The sequence below is a fragment of the Dasypus novemcinctus genome, chromosome 3 (assembly GCF_030445035.2).
Source record: "Dasypus novemcinctus isolate mDasNov1 chromosome 3, mDasNov1.1.hap2, whole genome shotgun sequence".
Classification (NCBI taxonomy): domain Eukaryota; kingdom Metazoa; phylum Chordata; class Mammalia; order Cingulata; family Dasypodidae; genus Dasypus; species Dasypus novemcinctus.
Window position 1 is genome coordinate 34714215 of NC_080675.1, and position 23577 is coordinate 34737791.

Genomic DNA, 23577 nt, shown 5'->3' on the forward strand with positions numbered 1-23577 from the left:
GGTGCATGGTGGACCAGTTAAGAGGCTGTAACAGTCCAGATCTGAAGTAGTAAGGACCTGAATTTAGATGCATCAGTGGGAATAGGATGAAAAAAGAAATGGGAAGGTATTACCTTCGTAACAGATTGGAATATGGAAGGAGTGAAAGAGGACCATTTAGAGATAATGATTGTTTTGAGTTGAGTGTTAGGAAATTTGCATTATCATTAACAGAAACAGGCAAATAAGAGAATCCATTTAGCTCTCCAATGAGGGGTGGAGGGGTGGCAGGGCAGAGGGAGGGAGATTTAGAGATGCCAGTTTGAAGTGTCTCTTGTTTCAAGTTCAGTATATTGGCGTACATGTGTTTTGTTTTGTTTTTTTTTTTTAAGATTTATTTATTTATTTAATTTCCCCCCCTCCCCTGGTTGTCTGTTCTTGGTGTCTATTTGTTGCGTCTTGTTTCTTTGTCTGCTTTTGTTTCTTTGTCCGCTTCTGTTGTCGTCAGCGGCACGGGAAGTGTGGGCGGTGCCATTCCTGGGCAGGCTGCTCTTTCTTTTCACGCTGGGCGGCTTTCCTCACGGGCGCACTCCTTGCGCGTGGGGCTTCCCCACGCGGGGGACACCCTGCGTGGCACGGCACTCCGTGCGCGCATCAGCGCTGCGCATGGCCAGCTCCACACGGGTCAAGGAGGCCCGGGGTTTGAACCGCGGACCTCCCATATGGTAGACGGACGCCCTAACCGCTGGGCCAAAGTCCGTTTCCAGTGTTTTAAAAAATGAAACCAATAAAAATGTCAAGATTGCATGCTTAGGGGTAGACACCAACCCATGCCATCCTAGGATTTCGAGGAGACACATGGAAAAGTGTTTAAATTTAGTGAACAAAATATAGGAAGACTTTTCTTGGAAATGTTTGTTTTGGAGGCCCTATCATTAGAATTTATAACATTGTTACATGAGTCAATCTGTAATTCAAATTCTCTCTTGAATGTATAATCTTGAGCATTATATTGCAGAGGTAAGTTTAACTTTCTGGTGGAATAAAAACATCTATAAACTAAAATGCTTGAAGATATTTTCTGAGTATCAGTACCACCCTTCAGAATTTAAATCAAGTCTGGCTCTGTACTTGTGAGCTATCCCAAGTGTGACATATCATCATAACAGTAATGCTTTGTTGAAATAGTGGCCAAAGTTGTTCTTAAAATCTTATGTTTAAAGTGCTCATCCCTTTTTAATGACATAATCACATATGATAATAAGTGGCCGCTCATTGATCACAAGTAGTATTTAAGTTTTGAATAGCCAAAAAAAAATCTCACAAAATGCATAAACTAGATTTTATACACTTAACATGGATTAGCTCCTTAGTTACTACTCTGTACAGTTACATATGTACATTAACTCATATATTTACCGGCTTTTAGAGAGTATGACATTCTTTTGCTATTGAGCATTTTATAAGTCAGCTGGCTGGGTGGTATAAAAGTCTCTGAAGTTGTAGTCTGAATGAAGAGAAAGTATGGAAGGGAAGCAGATGTGGCTTAAATGATTGGGTTCCCACCTACCACATGGGAGTTTGTGGTTTGCTTCCCCGTCCTTCCTAAAGAAGACAGCTATGCTTTTTGAGCTTGTTTTCCTTGACACCATGCTATTATAACTTATTAAAGTTTTCATGTGCCTGACACCTTCAGTAAACCACCACTACCTAAAAAAAAATCTGTTGTGGGCTGTGTATCAGAGCCATAATTCTTAAGGGCTTCTTCAAAAGAATAAGTGCCATAGGCTTTGTGACTGCTGTTTGTTCTTCATAGACCCCTTTCCACTTACTGAAGCTCTCAGATATGAAGAAGAAAGAATTTGCCAGAAATCTGACCTACAGAAAATTGAGCTATTACTTGATATAGAATACCTTCAATTTTTCTATTCCTTCTGGGCTTTCCCCTTTGTTTTCTTCAATTGCTGTTACTTTTTTTTTCCCCAATAGCATTTTTTTTTGTAGTGTGAAGTTTAATACATTAAAAAAATTTTTTTTAAAGATACATAGATCATGCAAAATATTACATTAAAAAATATAAGAGGATCCCATATACCTCCACTCCCCTACTTTTTCAATTTGTAGAAGATGGATATGGATAATCCTAAAAGCAAGGTTCTCTCTTTACTCTGTTGTTAGTATGCCTACCTTTGATTCATTTTCTACATTTCTGTTTCTAATCTGTTTAGACTTTGGAAATCAGATGACCAAGTTCATCTCCTGACTCGTAGTCTAGTACTCTTGGGCTCTTTCTCCTCTTCTACACTTTTTTTTAAACATTTTATTTATTTTTATTTCCCCACTCTCTCATTGTTTTCACTTACTGTGTCTGTTCATCTGTTCATCTTCTTTCTTTAGGAGGCACCAGAAATGAAACCTGGGACCTGTGATGTGGGAGAGAGGCTCCTAATCGCTTGAGCCACCTCCGTTCCATGCTTTGTTGTGTCTTACGCTGTGCTTTTCTTCTTGTGTCCTTTGTTGCATCATCTTGTCCTGTCAGCTTGCAGCACCTGCCCATCATGCCAGCTCACCGTCCTGCTCATCTTCTTTTAAGAGCCACCAGGAACCTCTGCTTCCTGCTTTGTTGTTCTCTCATTATGTTTTTCTTCTTGGGTCTCTTGTTGTGTCATCTTGTGTCAGCTTACCACGCCTGCCTATTTCCAGGTGGCACCGGGGACCAAACTTGGGACCGTCCCATGTGGGAAGCAGTGACATAACCACTTGAGCCACATCTGTGCCCCTCTTCCTTCTCATTTTGATTTAACATGTTTGAAGCAGCTATTTTTCCATTGATACAAGAAAGGGAAAATATGTTTTTGCTTCTCTTCCCACTACAAGAATCAGCCAAATAATGCTGGTGCTTACAATTACTTTTCTGCAAATAAGTACCTCCCACAATGAATGTGGGCATGCACGCAGAGATAATTTATCACCTTAGCTGATCATCAAACATATTTGATCATTGGGGCATTATTAACTCCTTCCTGATTTATAGTATCTTCTTATCTAAAGGGCTTTTTACTCTTGATGAACGAGTATAGTAGTAAAGGCCTTGGCAATCATGAAGAAAGAGGCAGCAATAGTGACAGCTGTCCTCATGCAGTGATTATTATAGCTAAGTCAAGCCTGAAATAATAGTGAATGAAGACATGTACTGCCTGATCTCCTTTCAATAGAATACCCAAATGGTTTCATTATACAAATGGACCTTATTCATACTTGTCTAATGTTTTGATTAAATGGAATAAAGTACAGAAAGAAGTGATCTGTTTATAGGAAAGAATGTTATATTTATTGATAACTCCAGTACATCAATTCTGATTCCCTTATTGGGAGTTAGAGAATTTGAATTTAGGGATAGAGTGATCTCGGTTGGCCAGTCTTCTGATCTGTCAATCTAGTTTGGACAACGTGATCAAATCTTAAGCTGAGAGGCAAGGAACCTGTCCCCAACCAATGAGACAACTCACTATATTGTTGGGAAGTTCTTCTTGTTCAGTTTTTCCCCCTGTATTTTCATGTTCACAAGTCTTATTACAATTCCTTGGCAATAACCTAATGAAAGTTGACTTTTTTCCCTATAAATTATTAGTTTACGCATGTTATTCACCATTGCTATGCATATATATAACAGTATATATATATATATATATATAGTTAAGTATTCTCTAATTTCAGTTAACATTTTATTTTCTGATTGACCCCAGTTATAATCATCTTTAAGAGATGCATACAAAAAAACAAACTAGAAACATTTCAGCATCAATTCTTATTTCATATTTATTTGTAAATACTATTGAAAACAGTTATAATATCTTTGCCTATTACAAAATTCTACACTTGACTTTTCTACATCACTTCACAATCCTATGTTTTTATTTTATTTTTTTTAATAACTCATTAGGCAAAATTCTGAATTCATAGTGAAATTATGTTGTAAATCATTCTTTTTTGCATTTTATTTGCTTATTTAATAAATATCACTCTTGTATCACTGTTACAAATTACTCCATTAACACAGAATAACTACAATAACAATAAATCTACCTTAGTCTGCAGTTACACTCCCCTCTTATTTTTGTTCATCCCTCAATCTTGAGGGATTTGGGATAATGTTCACTCCGACTGCTTCAGGTTGACAGGGGACTTAGATATATGGGGCAGAGGAAAGGAATTATTTTGCTTGCCGTAGGAGATGCACCTTGTTTGGGGCATGAGGTGTGTTCATCATCTACATCTTGTTAGTTGTCTAGGACAAGCCCAGAGAACTGGAGAGTAGGAGTTGGCCCCAACTCTGCTGGGTTTCAGGGCTCAACCGGCATATGAATAATCTGAAGATTTAAGTCTGAGAAATATATTTAACAGGTACATTGAAAATTCAAATAAAAGGAGTAGAAGAATCATAATTAGGGAGTTATAAATGAGTATTCTCATTTATAAAATTAGATTTTCATATATTCCCAAATAAGGCCTGTGGAAGGGGTATTGGTTTCATGAGACTGACTTGCCTATGGTGTATGGATGTGCCTAGGGCCCTCGGGAGCACTTTGTTGAGGCTTTGTTTGCTGTGGCAGTTTGTGAAATCTGCCTGAGACCTGTATAAGTGTAATCCCCAGAATATCTTCCGACTTATTTGAAATCTCTTAGCCATAAAAACTCTATTTTATTTAATAGTTCCCCCTTTTATCAAGGTCTTTTTCCAAATGCATCACTGATTAATGTTTGGTGGTAATCCCTTGGTGTCAGGGAGGCTCATACCTGGGAGTCATGTTGTGTTGGGGAAGAGGGGTAAGGTAGTGGATTTATTTGCAGAGGGAAGCGAACTTGACTCAATGGATAGTGTCCGCCTACCACATGTGAGGTCCAGAGTTCAAACCCAGGGCCTCCTGACCAGTTTGGTGAACTGGCCCATGCGCAGTGCTGATGTACGCAAGGAGTGCCATGTCATGCAGGGGTGTCCCCCGTGTAGGGGAGCCCCATGCGCAGGCAGTGTGCCCCGTAAGGAGAGCCACCCCATGTGAAAGAAAGTCCAGCCTGCCCAGGAGTGGCGCTGCACACATGGAGAGCTGACACAGCAAGATGACGCAACAAAAAAGAGGCACAGATTCCAGGTGCCACTGGTAAGAATACAAGCAGGCACAGAAGAACACACACAGCAAATGGACACAGAGAGCAGACAACGGGGGGGGGGGGGGTGGGGGGGGGTGGGGAAGGGGAGAGAAATAAATAAAAATAAATCTTGGAAAAAAAAAAGAATTTAGTTTAGAGAGAGGCCACATGTGAGTAATGAGGTTTTCAGGAGGTAGCTCTTACTTAGGCTTTAATTAAAATTAGGCTTAGTTTCATTATTCCAGGAATAAGGTTCATAAGTGCAAGCGTTAAGGTCAAGTGCTCGTCATATTGACCTGTTTTCTTTTATTAGACAAGGCCTATATATTCCAGAGTTCTTTGCCATCTTATTTGAGAGAGTAGCAAGACTTCCCCAGGATGGAAGTTTAATATTTTGATAGCTACTGTGTGGGCCTCTATCTATCCAGAAAACATACTGATGACAAGAATACATTTATATCCCATAGAAGTATGCTTTAGGTGCATCTTCCCCCTATATACCACCCCACTATAAACATCCTGTACTAGTGACGTCAATACCTTTGTTTTTAAAAAATGTGTTTTGTGGAGTGGTTGTGGCTCAAGCAGTTGAACACCTGCTTCCCACATGGGAGGTCCTGGGTTCAGTTCCTGGTGCCTCCTAACAACAATAAAAAATAGCCGACAGACAAAAAAAAACAACTCAGGGAGCTGATGTGGCTCTCTGGTTGAGTGCCAGCTTCCCACATACACGGTCCCAGTTTCAATCCCCAGCCCCAGTACCTCAAAAAAAAAAAGTGTTTTTTAAAAAAATAACTTCAAACTTACAGGACAGGGTGGCGGACTTGGCCCAGTGGTTAGGGCGTCCGTCTACCACATGGGAGGTCCACGGTTCAAACCCCGGGCCTCCTTGACCCATGTGGAGCTGGCCCACGTGCAGTGCTGATGAGCGCAAGGAGTGCTGTGCCACACAGGGGTGTCCCCGCATAGGGGAGCCCGACGCTCAAGGAGTATACCCCATAAGGAGAGCCACCCAGCACAAAAGAAAGTGCAGCCTGCCCAGGAATGGCACCGCACACACAGAGAGCTGACACAACAAAGATGACCTAACAAAAAGAAACACAGATTCCCATGCCACTGACAACAACAGAAGTGGACAAAGAAGACACAGCAAATAGACACAGAGAACAGACAGCCGGGGTGGGGGGGGGAAGGGGAGAGAAATAAATAAATAAATCTTTAAAAAAAAAACTTACAGGACAACTGCAAAAGTAATACAAAGAGAAGTCCAACCTATCCCCTACCCAGATTTGCGGTTTTAGCATTTTGCCACATTTGCCCTATCAGTCAATCTGTTTATCCATGCATCTATCCTTTTTTCGAAATGTTGACTTTTAAATCTTTTTATTAGTTTTATTAGCATTTGACAAATGCCTGTTGTGTAATATTTCAGTGGAGTTTTTAAATCTGTGCCAGTTGTTAATCCTGTCAAATATCTCTTCAGTATTAATGCTACCATTGTGTGATTAGAAATTAACTTTTTCTGAATGTAGCTTGAAAAAAGTTTCTATCCTGTTAATATAAATATTTTTACTCTACATCTTCCTTGATTTAGTATTTAATTTCATTATTAGGCTTATTAATTATTAACTGACACCTCTAATCTTCAAAGCAAATATAATGACTCATTTTCTTTCTACTCTTTCCTGAATATATCTGACTTTTATTTGAGGTATTTAAATTCACTTTGATCTTAGGAATAAGCAGGATGTTGTACAAGTTATTTTTCAGACTTTAATGCTCTTAAATAAAATATTGAACTGTAACAAAAAAGTCCATATTGTTTTTAATTTTTAAGACTTAATATTACTGAATAATGTAATTTCTAGAAACAAGAAATATATAAATTGTGTTGATAGACACATATATACACATATATGAAGTAAAAGAACTGAAAATAAAATATGCAAATACTGATCATAACTTGTAACAGCCAGCCTCCAAGAAGACATCCAATGATCTTCCCCTCCTAATAGTCATGTCCTTGTGTAGACTCCTCCTACATTTCATCAGTGTTGGTCTGTATGACCAATAGAATGTGACACAATGATAGTGTAGGACCTACAAGGTTACATCATAAAATATATTGCTGCTTTTGCGTCGTTCTCTCTTGGATTGCCCACTGTGGAGGAAGCTAGCCACCATGCTGTGAAGACATTCCAAGTAGTGCTATAGAGAATTTACATGGGGAGGAACTGAGGCTTCCATTCAACAGCCATATCAACTTGCCAAACATTGAGTGAACTATCTACAGTCATTTGACTGTCACTCATGTACATGTTGACCATAATCAAATGAGAGACCCTGAGCCTAACTACCCAGCTAAGCTGCCCCCAAATTCCTGGCCCACAGAAACTCTGAGATAATAAATTTTAAGCTACTAAATTTGGGGGTTATCATGCAGCAAGAGATCACTAATAAAAAGCACACTAAAATATTTATTGGTTTGATAAGTAGAAGAGAATTTGGACAATGTAAACAATGTTTAATTTCTTACAGGTTTTTTTTCCCTGAAAGTTAGTTTATCACAGTTTTAGCAATGTGAAAGCATTTGTTTAAAGAAATTCATTTTAACTATAGATCTAAAGAGTCAGAAAAATAAAAGTTTCTCCTAAAACTAAAAATTAATATGACTAGATTAGGTATTCATTAGTCAATTACATTCTCTCTTAAAAATCTGTTTATCTTTGAAATGTTATTTCTCCTTTTTTATATCGCTTTGCAGTTTATTCCTCTTGTCACTTTCTATTAAATACCTAATATGTGTCCAGGGAATTGGGAGTAGGGAATGGGGAGTTATTTTTAAACTGTAAAGAGTTTCTATTTGGGTTGATTATAATGTTTTGGTAATGGATGGTGGTTATAGTACACAACATTGTGAATGTAATTAACAGCTCACATTTATATTTGAATGTGGTTAAAGGGGAACTTTCAGGTTGTACATGTTACTAGAATAAAATAGAAAAAAAAGACTGTACAACACAAACTCTATTGTAAACAATGAAATATAGTTAATAGTACAATTATTAAAAGTTATTTCATGAATTGTAACATGTACCACACTAATGCAAAGTGTTAATAACAGGGTGGTATGTGGGAACTCTGTAATTTATGCATGATTCTTCTGTAAATCTATAACTTCTCTAGTTTGAAAAAAAAAAAAGTATATTGGGCACTCTTCTAGGTGCTTGGGCTATATCAGTAACCAAAAAAAAGATTCAGGGAGCGGATGTGGCTCAAGCAGTTGAGTGCCTGCCTCCCAAACAAGAGGTCCTGGGTTTGGTTCCCAGTATCTCCTAAAGAAGACAAATAAACAGCAAACAGACATCAAAGCAAAACAATGGGCAGACATTGACCAAAAACAATTTGCATAAACAAGCGAACAGGGAGGATGTGGCTCAAGCAATTGAGTGCCTGCTTCCCACATGGGAGGTCCCGGGTTTGGTTCCCGATGCCTCCTAAAGAAAAAAACAGACAACGAGCAAAATGATGAGGGACCCGTTTCAGGGGCGAGAAAAAAGATTCCTGCTCCAAAACGATTTAATTACTCCAAAAAGAAAAGACCCCTTAGCAGTCACCTCTCAATCCCTCTGTTGTTCCCCACCGCTACATAACCACTAATCTAATTTCACCAAAGATTAACACACATCCTTTTTACCAATTCTGCCCAAGTTAACTACGTCAGCTTTCCATTCTCTAACCTCGTTCTGTGTGATCTTATATTACTTAGTTTCTTTAGCCTCAGTTTCCCATTTATAGAATGGAAATCTATTAGTAATCTCTACCTCATTGAATAGTGAGAGATTAAATGAGATTATCTAGGTAAAATACAAATACTTAACATAGTGCTTTGCATGCGCTAAGGCCTTAATAAAGATTAGCTACTTTTATTTTTATCATTATTTCCTATTTGTGATCCTTTGACCACCATCTTTCCCTCTACTTTAAATGCTTCTCTTACTATGCCCTTTGTGGCAGTTTGAAATTATTTTATGAATCCCAAAAAGAAAAAGATTATGTTTGTGAATGAATTCATTCCTGTGGGTCAGTGAGGTGTGACTCAGGTTGAGTCTTCACTCTTGTGCTGGGCTTTGTAAAAAATGAGACATGCAGAGACACAGATGCAGATAAAGGAAACTGCCATATTTGATTTTACCATGTGAGAGAAAAGACTCATTTCTCCCACAGCTGAGCTGCAAAGCCCCCAAGAGGCTCAAAGAGCTAAGGCCCAGGGAGGGATGAGCCATGTGCTGGATAGCTTGCAGTTGAACTTGGAAGAATACAAAACAGTTGAGACTGATAGGGTTGGCCCAGAAAGAGACAAGCTCTATGCCTGGTTTCTCTCAGCTGAGCTCAGCTTGGCAGAGATTTGCAGCCATCTTGCTTCACCATGTGGCAGCTGACTTTGGTGAGAAAGCACCTCTCACAGTGCCTTGAGTTGGACTTTTTACATACTTGGAACTTTAAGCTTTTACACCAAATAAATCCCTTTTATAAAGCCGAGATAATTAATGGACATGTATTTTCTTCTTACTGTAGTCTTTTAAAGGACAGGGCTGTAATAATTCCTGTTTGCATGGTATACTTATAAGTAGTAGTAGACAAGTGATTATTTCTGGAATAGCTAAACAAATGTACACATGAGTAAATAGGCTTTCTGGAACAGTAGCCCTAGCCCAGTGTGATGCATCGTGAGGGATTGGGAAAGGGTGTACTTAGTCCCAGTGCTCCTATCTGCATGCACTAGTGGTTCAGTTGTATCAGGTCCATTCAGGACACATTTACTGGCACATGCCAGGCTCTGTGCTTGGCTATGGGAGTACAAAGGATATCACGCTATCCCACCTTAGATACTCTTTAGATAGTAAGGCTTCCAGAGCTCTGCCCTTTGCACTGAGTTTGTGGATCCCAAGCTATATCTCCAAATGAGGCATTGCTCACTGATGAAATCAGTTCCAAACTTATCTATCAGACCCATTTTGGTTTTGCTTGGCTTGGCTAATTGATATGCTGGGTGGTTTGGCTGTGTCCACAGTTCAGCTTATTTAAAAATATTCTAGTTACATATTAAACTTGCCTTATGTTTAATTTTTAACCTTATTAAAGCCAGTTTTGCTACACAGCTCAGAAGAATTGACAGTGGGTACTTTGACATTTAAATGTTCTCATACCTTTGGGTGGAGCTTTCTAGTCACCTATCCCTTTCCATTTTTCACTGTTGGGAAATGCTGTCATTTTACCCAAGTCAATGAATGTTGATGATTGCTTAGGGAGGGGATCACAAATAACAATCAGGTGTTGCCATGGAATTGTATGAAGAAAATAATTTCACTTCTTTTGAAATCTGATCCATGCCTCCGTTACCATCCTTTCTCATACCTGTCCTTTTTACTGTGGTATGTACCTTTATATTCCACCATACTGAACTCCTAATGCTTGAAGTTCTCAGAATCTCTTGCATCACTTCACCAGGATAATTCCTACCTCTGATTTAAGACCCACTTTAGGCCTCTCATCCCTCAAGAAGTCTTGCCCTGTCTACCTCCCCACCTCATCCTTTCCCTTCCAAGCGAGTTACTTGCCTCTCAGATCTGTTCCTGTGGTACCCTGTCTGTATTTCTGTCAAGAACTTACCACAGTACATTGTGGCTGTTGGTTTACTTGACTGTCTCTTCTAGTAAGCTGAAGTCTCCTCAAGTGCTAGGCCTATATCTGATTCCTCTTTGTATATCCAGAACCTAGTACAGTGTGGTATATATTAGACACTCAGTAAATTCATTGGACAATTAATGCCCAGCTTTCTAAATTCAACTCGGGGATAAAAGCTATTAAGAAGTGCTTTTTATTTTTCTACTGCTGGAAGTTGCAAAAACAATACAAAGTTCAGTTCCTGAGCAACTTCTTTGCACTATGAACAAAAGTTCTACAAATTAGAACTTAACTATCATAAAAGCAGATGAACCAGATAATCATATGAACCCCGAGACAAAGTGGATAAGGGAGGAGTGAAGGATGAAAAAGGAAGTGAGTTAGCAAAATGACGTGCAGTTAGGTACAACAACTAGCACAAAGGTGAATGACGCTACTGAATCTAGCTTGATTTAGAAGAGTTGAAATAGGATCAAAGAGCAAAAGGCAACCAGTAGTGAAAGCAAAGATTCACAGGCAGTAGGCAGACACAAGCAGGTGAGCACCCATGGGGCATGGGTCTACTGGGAATGTGATGCTTTGTGGTAGGAGTGGGGAGGATGAAGTGTTACTACAAGTTATAAAGATACACTGAAAAGGCTTTCGTGAAGATAGGCATAGTGACAGACACTGGCCAGCACAAGAGTCCTGAAGGGAAGGGATGAAAAGAAGGCTTTGTTATGAGGAGGAGATAGTGAGCAAGATTAATTCTGAAAAGATTGGATTTAAAAGTACCAATGTATACTCCCAGGTCTAAAAAATTACCTTGATTGTCTCTGCATTAGTTTGAGTAGCATACAAATCTTTTTATTTGACATTTGGAAAAGCTTGGATTCATGGTCTTCCAGCAGGTTGGTAAGTAATCTCTTTTTAGAGAGAAGTCAGGTATTATATTCTTGGTAAATGGTTGGAGATCTAGCAACTGAGTTATTGGATCACTCTTCACTGCTTCAGAGTATTTATTCAAACACCTTCTATGTCTTAGCACTGTTCCAGGTGCTAGGAATACATTAGTAAACAAAATAGAAATCCCTGCTCACATGGTGTGTGGGAGAGGAGCAGGGAATAAGAAAAATAAAAGGAGTTAGAAGGTTTGTTAGAAGGTGAAAGGTACTATGGAGAAAAACGGGGAAGGAAGGTAGAAAATGTGCAAGTGGTCTGGTGGTGGTTACAGTTTTAAATAGGTGGGCAAGGAAGGTCTCACTGAGAAGGTGACATTTGTAAGCAAAGCCTTACAAGAGTGAGCAAGCCATGTAGGCTGGGTCATGTAAAATAGCATGCCATTCTGTATACTCTAAATTGTAAGTCATTCTAATACTATTTTAAAAGTTGCTAATTGTAAAGAAATTTGAGATTGGGAGTGATGTTAGGAGATTGGAGTTGAGAGCAGAAAAGTCTTTTGACATGTTCATGCTTTGCTTTATCAAATCTAAAATGTACTGTCTGGTTTTAAGCTGAATTCCTGGTAAATGACTGCAGTTTCCACTCCATGAAAACAGTTATCCGGTATGTACTTTTTCCTTGAAATCTCTTTTGGAAGAAAAACAGATATTTGCTTAATGGAAATAGAAACTGGAAAGGTTTTTCAGAAACCACAGTAAGATGAAAATGTGAATGATTCCTGAAGAAATTGCTGTGAAATCAGTCACAGAGATGGAAGAAGGCTGGTGACTGGAGCACTTCTAAATGGAATGCTTCCTAGGGGAGAAAAGGGACCAAGTGGTGATTGTGGACAAATACTCAGAGAATCCAAAAAGGTTGTTTCTGATTTTGGTTATTTTAGATTGATCTACATGATCAGACAGCCCATTTACTGTAAAAGAAGCAGCAGCCATAGGGAGTGATTTGAGATGTGAGTATGTATCTGGCCAGGTAGCGCGCATGTTTTAGTGGTTGATTTCCTGGGGTAAAGTTTCCTTTGAGGTTCTAAAAAAGTGAACAAAGCTGTTTGTTCTTTTCCTAGCCAATTTCTCTCTTTCTTAACTTCAGGATAGAAGCTCAACCTTGTATAGTTTGCAAATTGATGATTCGAATTCTGGCTTTGTAGTACCTCAGAACAACTCTAGTTAATTATTTTCAAGTTCCAAATACAATAAACTTCAAATTTGCTTTATTTTATTTAATATATCATCTGTGGGGAGGGAAGCATTTTAATCAGATAAGCTCTTGGAGATCAACAAACTTGAGAAAGATTGAGAATCCTTGATCCATATGCCAAGTATATCAAGTATTCTGCTAGAGATAAGGGGATTGGGAAATAGAAATTTCAGAATTAGATCTTGCCACTTAACCAACAACTGACTTATACAAGAATTCGAGGGGTGAAAGCTGGATTAAAAGACTCAAAACTGTCTTTAAGAGGCTATTAAAGAAACCTTAAATTTTAGAGACTAATCTGTCATTCTTCAATAATACCAGGGAAAAAATGCAGCCTAGAGCAGTGGTTCTTAACTGGGAGCATTTGGCAATGTCTGGAGCCTTTTTGGGTTGCTGTACTTGGGAGAGTTGCTCTGAGCATCCAGTGGGTAGAGGTCAGATGCTAAACATCCTTTCATGCAGAGGCCAACCCCCACAACAAAGCATTAGCCAGCTTCAAATGTTACTAGTGCCACGGTTGAGAAACCCTGATGCTGACAAATTCCAGTTCTCCTCAGCTGACAGGATCTTAGGGAACAGCCTGAGCTCTACAGCAGGCCAACTACAATCACCAAAATATACAACACTTATTTTTTGTTTGTTTCTCATTTAATGACCCTCCAGGAAAATTGGGGGTGTGGATGGGGAGAAAGTGTTCATTATTCCATTGAGCGCTACTATATTAGGCAAAGGGGTGCTGATGCAAAGTACCTGAAATCTTTTGGCTTTTATAAAGGATTCTTATTAGGGGTAAAAGCTTACTGTCCCAAGGCTGTGGAAAGTCCAGCTCAAGGTACCATAAGAGGTACTTTTTCACCAAAGTCAGCTGCCATGTACTAAAGCAAGATGGCAGGCGATCTCTGCTGGGTTTCAGCCTTCCCCTCTGGGCTTCCTGTATCATTCTCAGGTCTCTTTCCAAAGTCATCTGTAAACTATGAGGCAAATGGTTCATCTCTCCCTGGGGTTTAGCTGTTTGAGACTTCTCCTTTCTGTCACGTGGCAGGATCAAAATGACAAAAGTTCACACCTCTTCCCATGTATCTTCTTGAGTAAGTGTCCATTTATATTGGCCCACCAAGGGGGGAGGAGGGAGGGAGAATCAACCTGAGTTAGGCCTTACTGATATAGCTCAATCAGAAGCCCTAGATTGATTTTATCAAGTCAGAGGCTCCTCACTGAACTTAATACAATCAAAGGGTATCACACCAGAGGAATAGATTAGTTTACAAACATAATCTTTCTCCTTTGAGATTCATATAATAATCTCAAACTGCCACAACTACCAAGAGTTTTTATCATAGACGTCAAAAACATCTAAACTCACTGTATTGCTTCATTGCAGGATGCTGAAAAAGAAAAAAGACTTAAAAAAAAATTCTTTTCCAGTGTGATGGTTAATTTCATGTGTCAACTTGGCACTAAGTTATGGTGTTTTAGTTGTTTGGTCAGGCATTGGTCTCCTCTTTACTGAGAGGGTATTTCGTAGATGAGATTTGCACCTATACTTAGTTGATTGCATCTACAATCAACAAAAGAGATTGCCCTCAGCATTGTGGCAAGAATCTTCTCCAATCAGTTGGAGGTCTTAAAAGCCTAAACTGAGGGTTTCAGAGGTCAGAATAATTTCGGCCTTAACTTTAGCATTGGCTCTTGCCAGACTTTCTAGCCAACCAGCTTCCCCTAGGGACTTTGGTATAAAAACTTCAACATCACCTTTATCCATGTTTCCAGCTTGTGGACTACCCTGTGGAGTTCAGAATTATCAGCCCCGACAGTTGCATAAGCCAATTTCTTACAATAAATATTTTTTTTTTGGGCGGGGGGCGGGGTTCATTATAAAGGGTATTTATTTGGGGTAGGAGCTTATAGATACCAGGTCATAAAGCATAAGTTACTTCCCTCACCAAAGTCTGTTTGGAGCCAGATGGCTGCCGACGTCAGCGAGGGTTCATGCTTCCTGGGTTCCTACGTTCCTGGGGCTTGTTTTTCTCTGGGTTCAAGGTTCCTTCCTTCCTGGTGCTGGCTTCTCTTTCCTCTGGGTGCTGTCTTCCCGGGTCTTCAGCATCAAATGCTAACATTAGAAAAATCTATAATAAATCTCTTGATGATAGGTAGGTAGGTAGATAAATTCCACCCCCTCCCCCCAAATACTTCCTGTTGGTTCTGTTTCTCTGGAGAACAGAATAACACATCCAGTGTTAAATAACAACTCTGTTCTTTCTGCTTTTCATAACCTCAGTCCTGGGTAAACACTAAGAGAATGTTACATAATATTTGAAGAGTTTGTAATTAAATCGCTCCCCCCCCCAAAAAAAAAACCCACAAAACCTTATATGCAGGGAAGCAGATTTGGCTCAACTGATAGAGTATCCACCTACCATATGGAAGGTCCAGGGTTCAAGCCCAGGGCCTCCTGACCTGTGTGGTAAGCTGGCCCATGCACAGTGCTGATGTGCGCAAGGAGTGCTGTGCGACACAGGAGTGTCTCTGTGTAAGGGAGCCCCATGCACAAGGAGTATGCCCCCAAAGAAGAGCTGCCCTGCGCAAAAAAAGCACAGCCTGCCCAGGAGTGGCGCCACACACACTGGGAGCTGACACAGCAAGATGACGCAACAAAAGGAGACACAGATTCCTAGCACCAATGACAAGAATGCAAGTGAACACAGAAGAACACACAGCAAATGGACACAGCAGATAATGGGAGTGGGGGTGGGGGAAAAGGGAGAGAAATAAATAAAAAATAAAGCTTTAAAAAAAACCCTTATATGCACATCTGTGGGTGTTTGTGTTTAAAATCTCATTTGTTTTACTAATTATGAGGAAATGTAGGTGTGGCAAGCTCTTATTCCCAGGTTACAGATGAAGAAATGTCATCTCAGAGAAGCTAAATTTCTTGTCCAAGATCTCTAGTGGGTCTGAAACCCAGGCCTCTGACCCCAGATTTTGTGCTCCTTTCGCTGTGTTCCATCTACCCTTATTCTGGGTTTTCAATAGTGTTTGTATCCAACCAACCATAATACACAAATATAAAATAATGCTGTACACGCTTAAGTTTTTTGTCTCTATTAATGATGCATTAAGAAATATGGACATGGGAACAAGTGTAGACAGTGGTTTGAATACCTGCTTCCCATGTTCAGGGTCCTGGGTTCAATCCCTAGTACCTCCTAAAAAAAAAAAAAAGAAATATGGACAGTAATTTGCCCTAAGGGAGGTATTTGGGAATCAAGGGAAAAGAAAACTTGGTAAGAGTTAAGACTTATTTCTGAACCTCATTTCAGCAGTGACCTGCTTTATGACTTTCCTCTAATCTTCTAACCTGTCTGTCTTAATTTGCCTATCTGCCCCAAGTTCTTTAGGGGATGACATAGCCTGAAACCTGTGAAGGATGTTTAAAAACCATAATGATATATTTAAGTGTTTTATTTTTTTAAATATACCGCTTCTGTCCTTCTCAGTGGCACCGGGAATCTGTGTTTCTTTTTGTTGCGTCATCTTGTTGTGTTAGCTCTCCGTGTGTGCGGTGCCATTTTTGGGCAGGCTGCACTTTCTTTTGTGCTGGGCGGCTCTCCTTACGGGGTGCACTCCTTGCGCATGAGACTCCCCTGCGGGGGGACACCCCTGCGTGGCAGGGCACTCTTTGCGTGCATCAGCACTACGCATGGGCCAACTCCACACGGGTCAAGGAGGCCCAGGGTTTGAACCGTGGACCTCCCATGTGGTAGGTAGATGCCCTATCCATTGGGCCAAGGCTGCTTCCCTTTAAATGTTTTTAAGTTGTTGATTTATTTCCTTAAAATGTGGTTGTATGTGGAAGCCACTGGCAATATTGCCCATCACAGACTAGTAGACCAGTGGCCTGATTTTAGAAGACCACAGACACCCAAACAGAAGGGACTTTATAACTTCTCAGTAGCTTTTTAACTGTAATTCAGAAATTGAAGCTTCTTAACCATCAATAAAAAGAAAGAAAGGAATAAAGTTAGTTTATGATTGAAAGACAAAAATTGTATAAATGGAAAGAAGAGATCTGTTAGACTCAACCATAAAAGCAGGATGGCAGAAACCCTTGAGTACGTGAGAGCCACCCTACAATTAAAAGCAAAGCATGGGAAAATTTATTTTAAATTGCAGTTTCCTTTTGGAACCAGATACTTTTTAGAAAAGGTGCTAAGAGCCTTCACCACCCTGGTTTAGCTTGTTGTACCAGTTACTAGAGAAGGAGCACCTTGGGGACAGGGGCGGGATTTCTACAATGCATATTACTTTTCTTACAGGTGTTAACAAAAAGGCCAGCTGATCTAACCTTGTGTGTCTTTGTTCTATAAGCCACTGCAGATCTGTGAGCGGCACTGCTTCTGCAACAAAAACCCAGACCCATCATATCTTGGGGAGAGAATGGCCACTTCCTGGGGTGCAGCCTTTTTCATGCTGGTGGCATCCTGTGTTAGCAGCACTGTCTTCCACAGAGACCAGTCGACTTGGTTTGAGGGTGTCTTCCTGTCTTCCATGTGCCCCATCAATGTCAGCACCAGCACCTTGTATGGAATTATGTTTGATGCAGGAAGCACTGGAACTCGAATTCATGTTTACATTTTTGTGCAGAAAATACCAGGTGAGTGCAACTGGTAACCTCACCAGAGTTTCTGTAAATCCACATTTTAATATCTCTTTCTAGAAAAAAACATGCTGAGGGAGTGTGCTATGACTCTCAGAATCTTTAGATGGTGAATGTCAGACATACTTTGGACTATAATTGAACACATTTGGCTTAATTTAATGTGAAATTAAGAGCAATCTGGGATTCTTGAGTCTGAAATGCGTATGTTTGAGGAATATACCTATAATCTGCCCTTCCTCTTTTCTAAAGGTGGTTACTATTCCAAGAGTCCAGAATATTGAGCCTTGGGTGAAGCGCTTGGGACTGGTCTGGGGTGAAGGGTCACATGGGTGACCACCATCCTTGGAAAAGGGGCTGAGGGAACCCTGAGGTAGATTAACTTTTTCTGAGTTTTCATTGTTCTTCAGATTACATGTAGCACCTGGGGAGAGGAGTGGGTGTTAGGTGGCCACTAGAGAAATGGCAGAGGGGCCCTTAAGCATTGCCTCTTATTTTCTCTGCCCCTTGCTCAGTACTCCTGTAAGACATTCCTCACAGATGGGATAGTTTGGAATACCTTAGGGGAACAGCCGGTTAATCTAGTAGGTCATTTGAACGCTTATAGAGTCTGATTACTGAAGCAGCCTAACTTTTGGTAATCAACCATCTCTCTTCTATTTTGTGTTTCTATAGGACAGCTTCCTGTTCTAGAAGGGGAAATTTTTGAATCTGTGAAGCCAGGACTTTCTGCTTTTGTAGATCAACCTAAGGAGGTGAGTTTCTTACAATTTATACATTACGATTTTAAATGCCTTGCTCACTTCACCACACACTGCTGTTAAATATCTCCTGTTTTTCATTAATGACATTGAGATCATGTGTGAGATCAGTTTTCTAGCCTTACTTAATCTCCTGAGTAACAGTAATTCTATACCCTAGGATCACCAGGGCTTGGTTGGAAAGAGGCCAGAAAATAGTCATTGTGCAGGAATAACACCACATTTAATTGGATTATACCCCTGTGTATTTACTGTGTAAGATTTTAAGTTGAAGCCATCACCTGCATTATTCAATGTAGACGAAGAAGATGGATTTGAAGTTCTATAGAGTATGAGGTATAAACTTGGAGGGCATGTAGACGTTATTTCAGGGTTTATGTGAACCCTGTACTGGCTTGCATCAGCAAGTACAGAACCATGATGGTATTCTAGAAATTAGGTAAGAATGTACGATGACAAAAAATCTTCAGTAGTAGAGCATGAACAGGGAATTTTGTGGTGGCTGTATTTCACATTTGAGTACCCACAACATGCTACACCCAGGGTGGTGGAGTTCCCATGGAAGTAAAATAGAATAAGGCAGAATAGTGAACTTTGGTCACAAATATAAAAGTATTATTCAGTATCAGCATAATCATTAACTAAAGAAGCATAATTAATCATTAACATAAATGTTAAACTAGTTTGAGCTTGAGGAACTGAGCAGTATTTTATTTTCTCCATTCACTGTTATAGAATGGTATGAAATGAAAAATTTGCTGGAAAATTAGGATTTTGACCTTTAGAAAAGAGAATTGTGGTTACTAACAATAATGATTAAGAGATTACATGTTTTTTGTTTTTTTTTAATATTTATTTATTTAATTTCCCCCCCTCCCCTGGTTGTCTGTTCTTGGTGTCTATTTGTTGCGTCTTGTTTCTTTGTCCGCTTCTGTTGTCGTCAGCGGCATGGGAAGTGTGGGCGGCGCCATTCCTGGGCAGGCTGCTCTTTCTTTTCACGCTGGGCGGCTTTCCTCACGGGCGCACTCCTTGCGCGTGGGGCTCCCCCACGCGGGGGACACCCTTGCGTGGCACGGCACTCCTTGCGCGCATCAGCGCTGCGCATGGCCAGCTCCACACGGGTCAAGGAGGCCCGGGGTTTGAACCGCGGACCTCCCATATGGTAGACGGACGCCCTAACCACTGGGCCAAAGTCCGTTTCCCAAGATCACATGTTGTTAGACTGGATATTCACTTAGGGAAACAGTAGATTAAAATTTTTTTTTCATTTACCGTAAATTGAGCACCTACTGTATACCATGCATGAAGGTGCTTGTGATGCAAAAATGAACCTGTCATGTCTGACCTTGAGGTCAGAAAAAGTGTAGCAAATAACAGCTACAGTGAGTATGTGTGTGGCACCTGCACACACACTCCCTCTTCTCATGCTCACAATGTTTTGTGGTATGAGGGGCATCTCCCTTCTCATAGCTGAGGAAGTCAAGCCCAGGAAGGCCAAGTGACCTATGGAAGGCCTCAGGACTAATAAGTGAGTCTTCTGACTCCAAATCCTGTTTCCTTCACAACCCAGCTTTCTAACCTAAAGCTAATTTATGAGACACACAAAATGACAACTAAGATGACCACACTTTATAAAAGAATAGTTTTTATTAAGAATCATCAGAAGGAGAGAAGTTTTCCTTTTTCAAAGTAGTCCACTTCTCTGGTTTCTGCTCCTGCCCCACCTCACTCCTGTTGATCTCCCAAAGCACATTGAGAGAACAGACCAGTGTCACTCATAGGACCCTTTGCTGGATGAGCAGGTCTTCTCTTTTGAAGGGTGCCAAGACTGTTCAAGAACTCTTGGAGGTGGCCAAAGACTCAATCCCCCGAAGTCACTGGAACAGGACCCCAGTGGTCCTGAAGGCAACAGCAGGACTGCGCTTACTGCCAGAACACAAAGCCCAGGCTCTCCTCTTTGAGGTAATTTTTGAAATCTTCTGTGTCTTGGATAATTCTGTCTTTTTCCCTAAACAAATGTTTTTCTTTATAGGAGTTTAGCTGTGTGGAATGGGACTGCTACTCTTACTTTAGTTGCTTACTTTAGTTATTGTTCAGCGTGATAGTGACTCTGGGCTCTTGCCATAGCTAGTTACTTCACATTTTTAAATATTGCTCTCAAATTTATAGAAATGTGTAAAGTTCTTCCTGTCCATGATATCCTTAATGCTCCTAACTTACTAAAAGGAGAATCATAGAAATGTTTTTTAAAATATGTTTTTATTAGAGAAGTTGTGAACTTACATAGAAATGTTTTTAGCAAATTTATTGAGGGATAATTTATATACAATAAAAGGTACCTATTTTAGGTGTACAGTGTAGTGAGTTTTGACAAACGTAGAAGTTTCCTTATGCTCCTTTGCAGTCAGTTCCCCCCACCCCTCAAAGCAGGCAACCATTGATCCGCTTTCTCTCACTATAAATTAGTTTTACTTGTTCTTTTTTGTTTGTTTGTTTTTTGTTTTTGTTTTTTTATTGACTTTGTAATAATATTACATTAAAAATATATATGTGAGGTCCCATTCAACCCCACCCCCCCACCCCCCCTCTCCCCCCCCAACAACACTCGTTCCCATCATCATGACACATCCATTGGATTTGGGTTTTACTTGTTCTTATGTTTTTTTTTTTATTTTTTTTTTATTTTTTATTTTTTTAAAGATTTATTTATTTATTTAATTTACCCCCCTCCGCTGGTTGTCTGTTCTTGGTGTCTATTTGCTGCGTCTTGTTTCTTTGTCCGCTTCTGTTGTCGTCAGCGGCACGGGAAGTGTGGGCGGCGCCATTCCTGGGCAGGCTGCACTTCCTTTTTCGCGCTGGGCGGCTTTCCTCACGGGCGCACTCCTTGCGCGTGGGGCTCCCCCACGCGGGGGACACCCTTGCGTGGCACGGCACTCCTTGCGCGCATCAGCGCTGCGCATGGCCAGCTCCACACGGGTCAAGGAGGCCCGGGGTTTGAACCGCGGACCTCCCATATGGTAGACGGACGCCCTAACCACTGGGCCAAAGTCCGTTTCCCTGTTCTTATGTTTTATATGCTGTATTAGTCAGGGTTCTCTAGGGAAACAGAATCAACTAGAGATATCTGTCAAGTCAATGGTGACTAAAGTCCATAAATGCCCTTGTATTACAGTTAGCCCAGTGCTTGCTTGACCAAACAACTGGGCACAGTTACCTGGCCAGGTTGACACATTAGCCTAACTAATATAAAACTTAGACATGAGAGCTATATTATTGGGCTATATTTATGGAGAGTCAAGAGTGTTTGTATGAGATCTTCATTCCCAAATCCTACAGTAGGATTCCAGAGGTCTGAATCTAGGGCTCTCTCTAGACTCTTGAGGCCCTAGCCCTGTGCAGAATCTGACAGGGCCGGTGGCAGAGTACCCCAGCCCTTAGGCGTGAGCGCCTCCACCAGGAAGCTAACCGACCTGTGGAATTTGGAAGGTTGGGAAGCCACCCAGGCCCACCTCTTCTCTACCATCTGAGTTCATCTACTCATCTAACAAATGGAATGGGAAAGGGTCCTCCCAGCTTCCAGTGTGTGTCCAGTAAAATTCATCAGGTATTTTGTTTTCAGTTACAGTATCCTGATTTGAGCTGGTAGTGTTAAATGTATGGCCTTTCCTAGACCCAGATGATTTGGTTTCAGTTAAAGCCAAAGGAATCCCTGTGTTTTTGTTTTTGTAAGAAACTAGTAATGACTTGCCTGGTTCCCTAGTTTCTTGGGAGAGAGGGAATGAGTTCTGCTAAAATTGTATTATTGGGAAAGTAGTTTTCTAAGCCTTATAGGACATAGCCAGACATAGAAATCTGCCTTATTGTCTTAGGGAATCCAGATTTTTCCCTCTTTTTCAGGTAAGGGAGATCTTCAAGAAGTCCCCTTTCTTGGTACCAGATGACAGTGTTAGCATCATGGATGGATCTTATGAAGGTGGGAAAAATGTTGATACTGTTCTAGGGGAAAGGAGTGGGGTCAGGGCCAACTCCTGATTAAAGGGACTGGGAACAGGGTTGGAGGTACTGAAGAAAAAGGAGAAAAGGAAGGAGAAACAAACCTGTGGGAAGGAAAGAGCAGAAAATGGAAGGACAGGGAAGATGGGAAAAGTGTGACCTATACATGAAAGGTAGAGAGAAAAAGAACAAAGGTGGGGCCATGAAGAGGGGGAAAAGTGCTCTAGGGTATAATCATTGTCTTTCTTTTTTTAGGCATATTAGCCTGGGTAACTGTGAATTTTCTGACAGGTAATACATTCTCAAGTTTATCTGAAGATCTTAACTGGGTTTCATACATGGGCAGAAGAAGAAAAATTCCTTTCTTGCTTGCTTGTATTGTTTTTGTGTTTTTTTGTTTTGTTTTCTTTCTTCAAGAAAAAGGGGGGTGGGTGGCAGGGGGAGAAATGAGAGGAAGCTAATGCTCACAACCTGACTTCAAGGCCTCAACTGCAGGAGGAGTCCTTCTAGATTGGTGTTTGCCTGCTACTCTTTGGGGACAGGGAGCAGTGGTGTATTTATGGAATACTACCCTTATACCACAAGGACAGGAGAGAATTTGCAGGAAGGGTGTTGGGCTGTCCAGACTGCAGAGGATGTTCAGAGCTGGCTCTCTTTCACAGGTCATTTGTATGGCCACGGCCAGGAGACTGTAGGGACCCTGGACCTGGGGGGAGCCTCCACCCAAATCACGTTCCTGCCCCAGTTTGAGGTGAGTCATTTACTTGATGGTCTGAGTCACAACACTCTTGTAGATATATCATGGTACCCAAGAAGGGACGTCCCATTCTCAGACAGCAAGCCCTACCATGAAGAGGCTGAATAGATTCAGCTAACTACTGAGTGAACTTACCCATTCGTAGTCTGAGCCCTCTCAACGTTCAGAGTCCCATTGACTCCCCAAGCCTTGTGGAATTAGTTGCTTAATCTGTCTCCTTCATCTCTGATTTTTGGAGGGCAGGGCGATGATGATGGTGATAACATTTTCAGATAATTGCAGATCCTGAATAGTCTTTTTCATTTTTCTGATTTGCAGAAAACCCTGGAACAAACCCCTAGGGGCTACCTCACTTCCTTTGAGATGTTTAACAGCACTTATAAGCTCTACACACATAGGTGAGGAGGGGGATATGGAGGTACTGTAATAGTTCATGTTGAATGAGTCTCCTAATCTTT

At 40.7% G+C, this 23577-nt stretch overlaps 1 protein-coding gene across 13 annotated transcripts in view; it reads left to right on the top strand.

Annotated features, from left to right (window-relative positions):
* ENTPD5 (ectonucleoside triphosphate diphosphohydrolase 5 (inactive)) overlaps window positions 1-23577 on the top strand; it is a 43117-nt gene that overhangs the window by 5027 nt on the left and 14513 nt on the right. For 4 of the 13 annotated variants that reach the window (XM_058293079.2, XM_058293081.2, XM_058293082.1 and 1 more), the window contains exons 3-9: window positions 17320-17605; window positions 18284-18363; window positions 20188-20331; window positions 22267-22342; window positions 22618-22653; window positions 23025-23113; window positions 23438-23517. In XM_058293079.2, coding sequence (XP_058149062.1) covers window positions 17320-17605; window positions 18284-18363; window positions 20188-20331; window positions 22267-22342; window positions 22618-22653; window positions 23025-23113; window positions 23438-23517 — 791 coding nt within the window. Of the gene's footprint in view, window positions 1-11263; window positions 11353-12308; window positions 12361-17319; window positions 17606-18283; window positions 18364-20187; window positions 20332-22266; window positions 22343-22617; window positions 22654-23024; window positions 23114-23437; window positions 23518-23577 lie in introns of those variants that run through there. The other 9 variants (XM_071213799.1, XM_071213801.1, XM_058293086.1 and 6 more) reach the window with 5 other exon arrangements.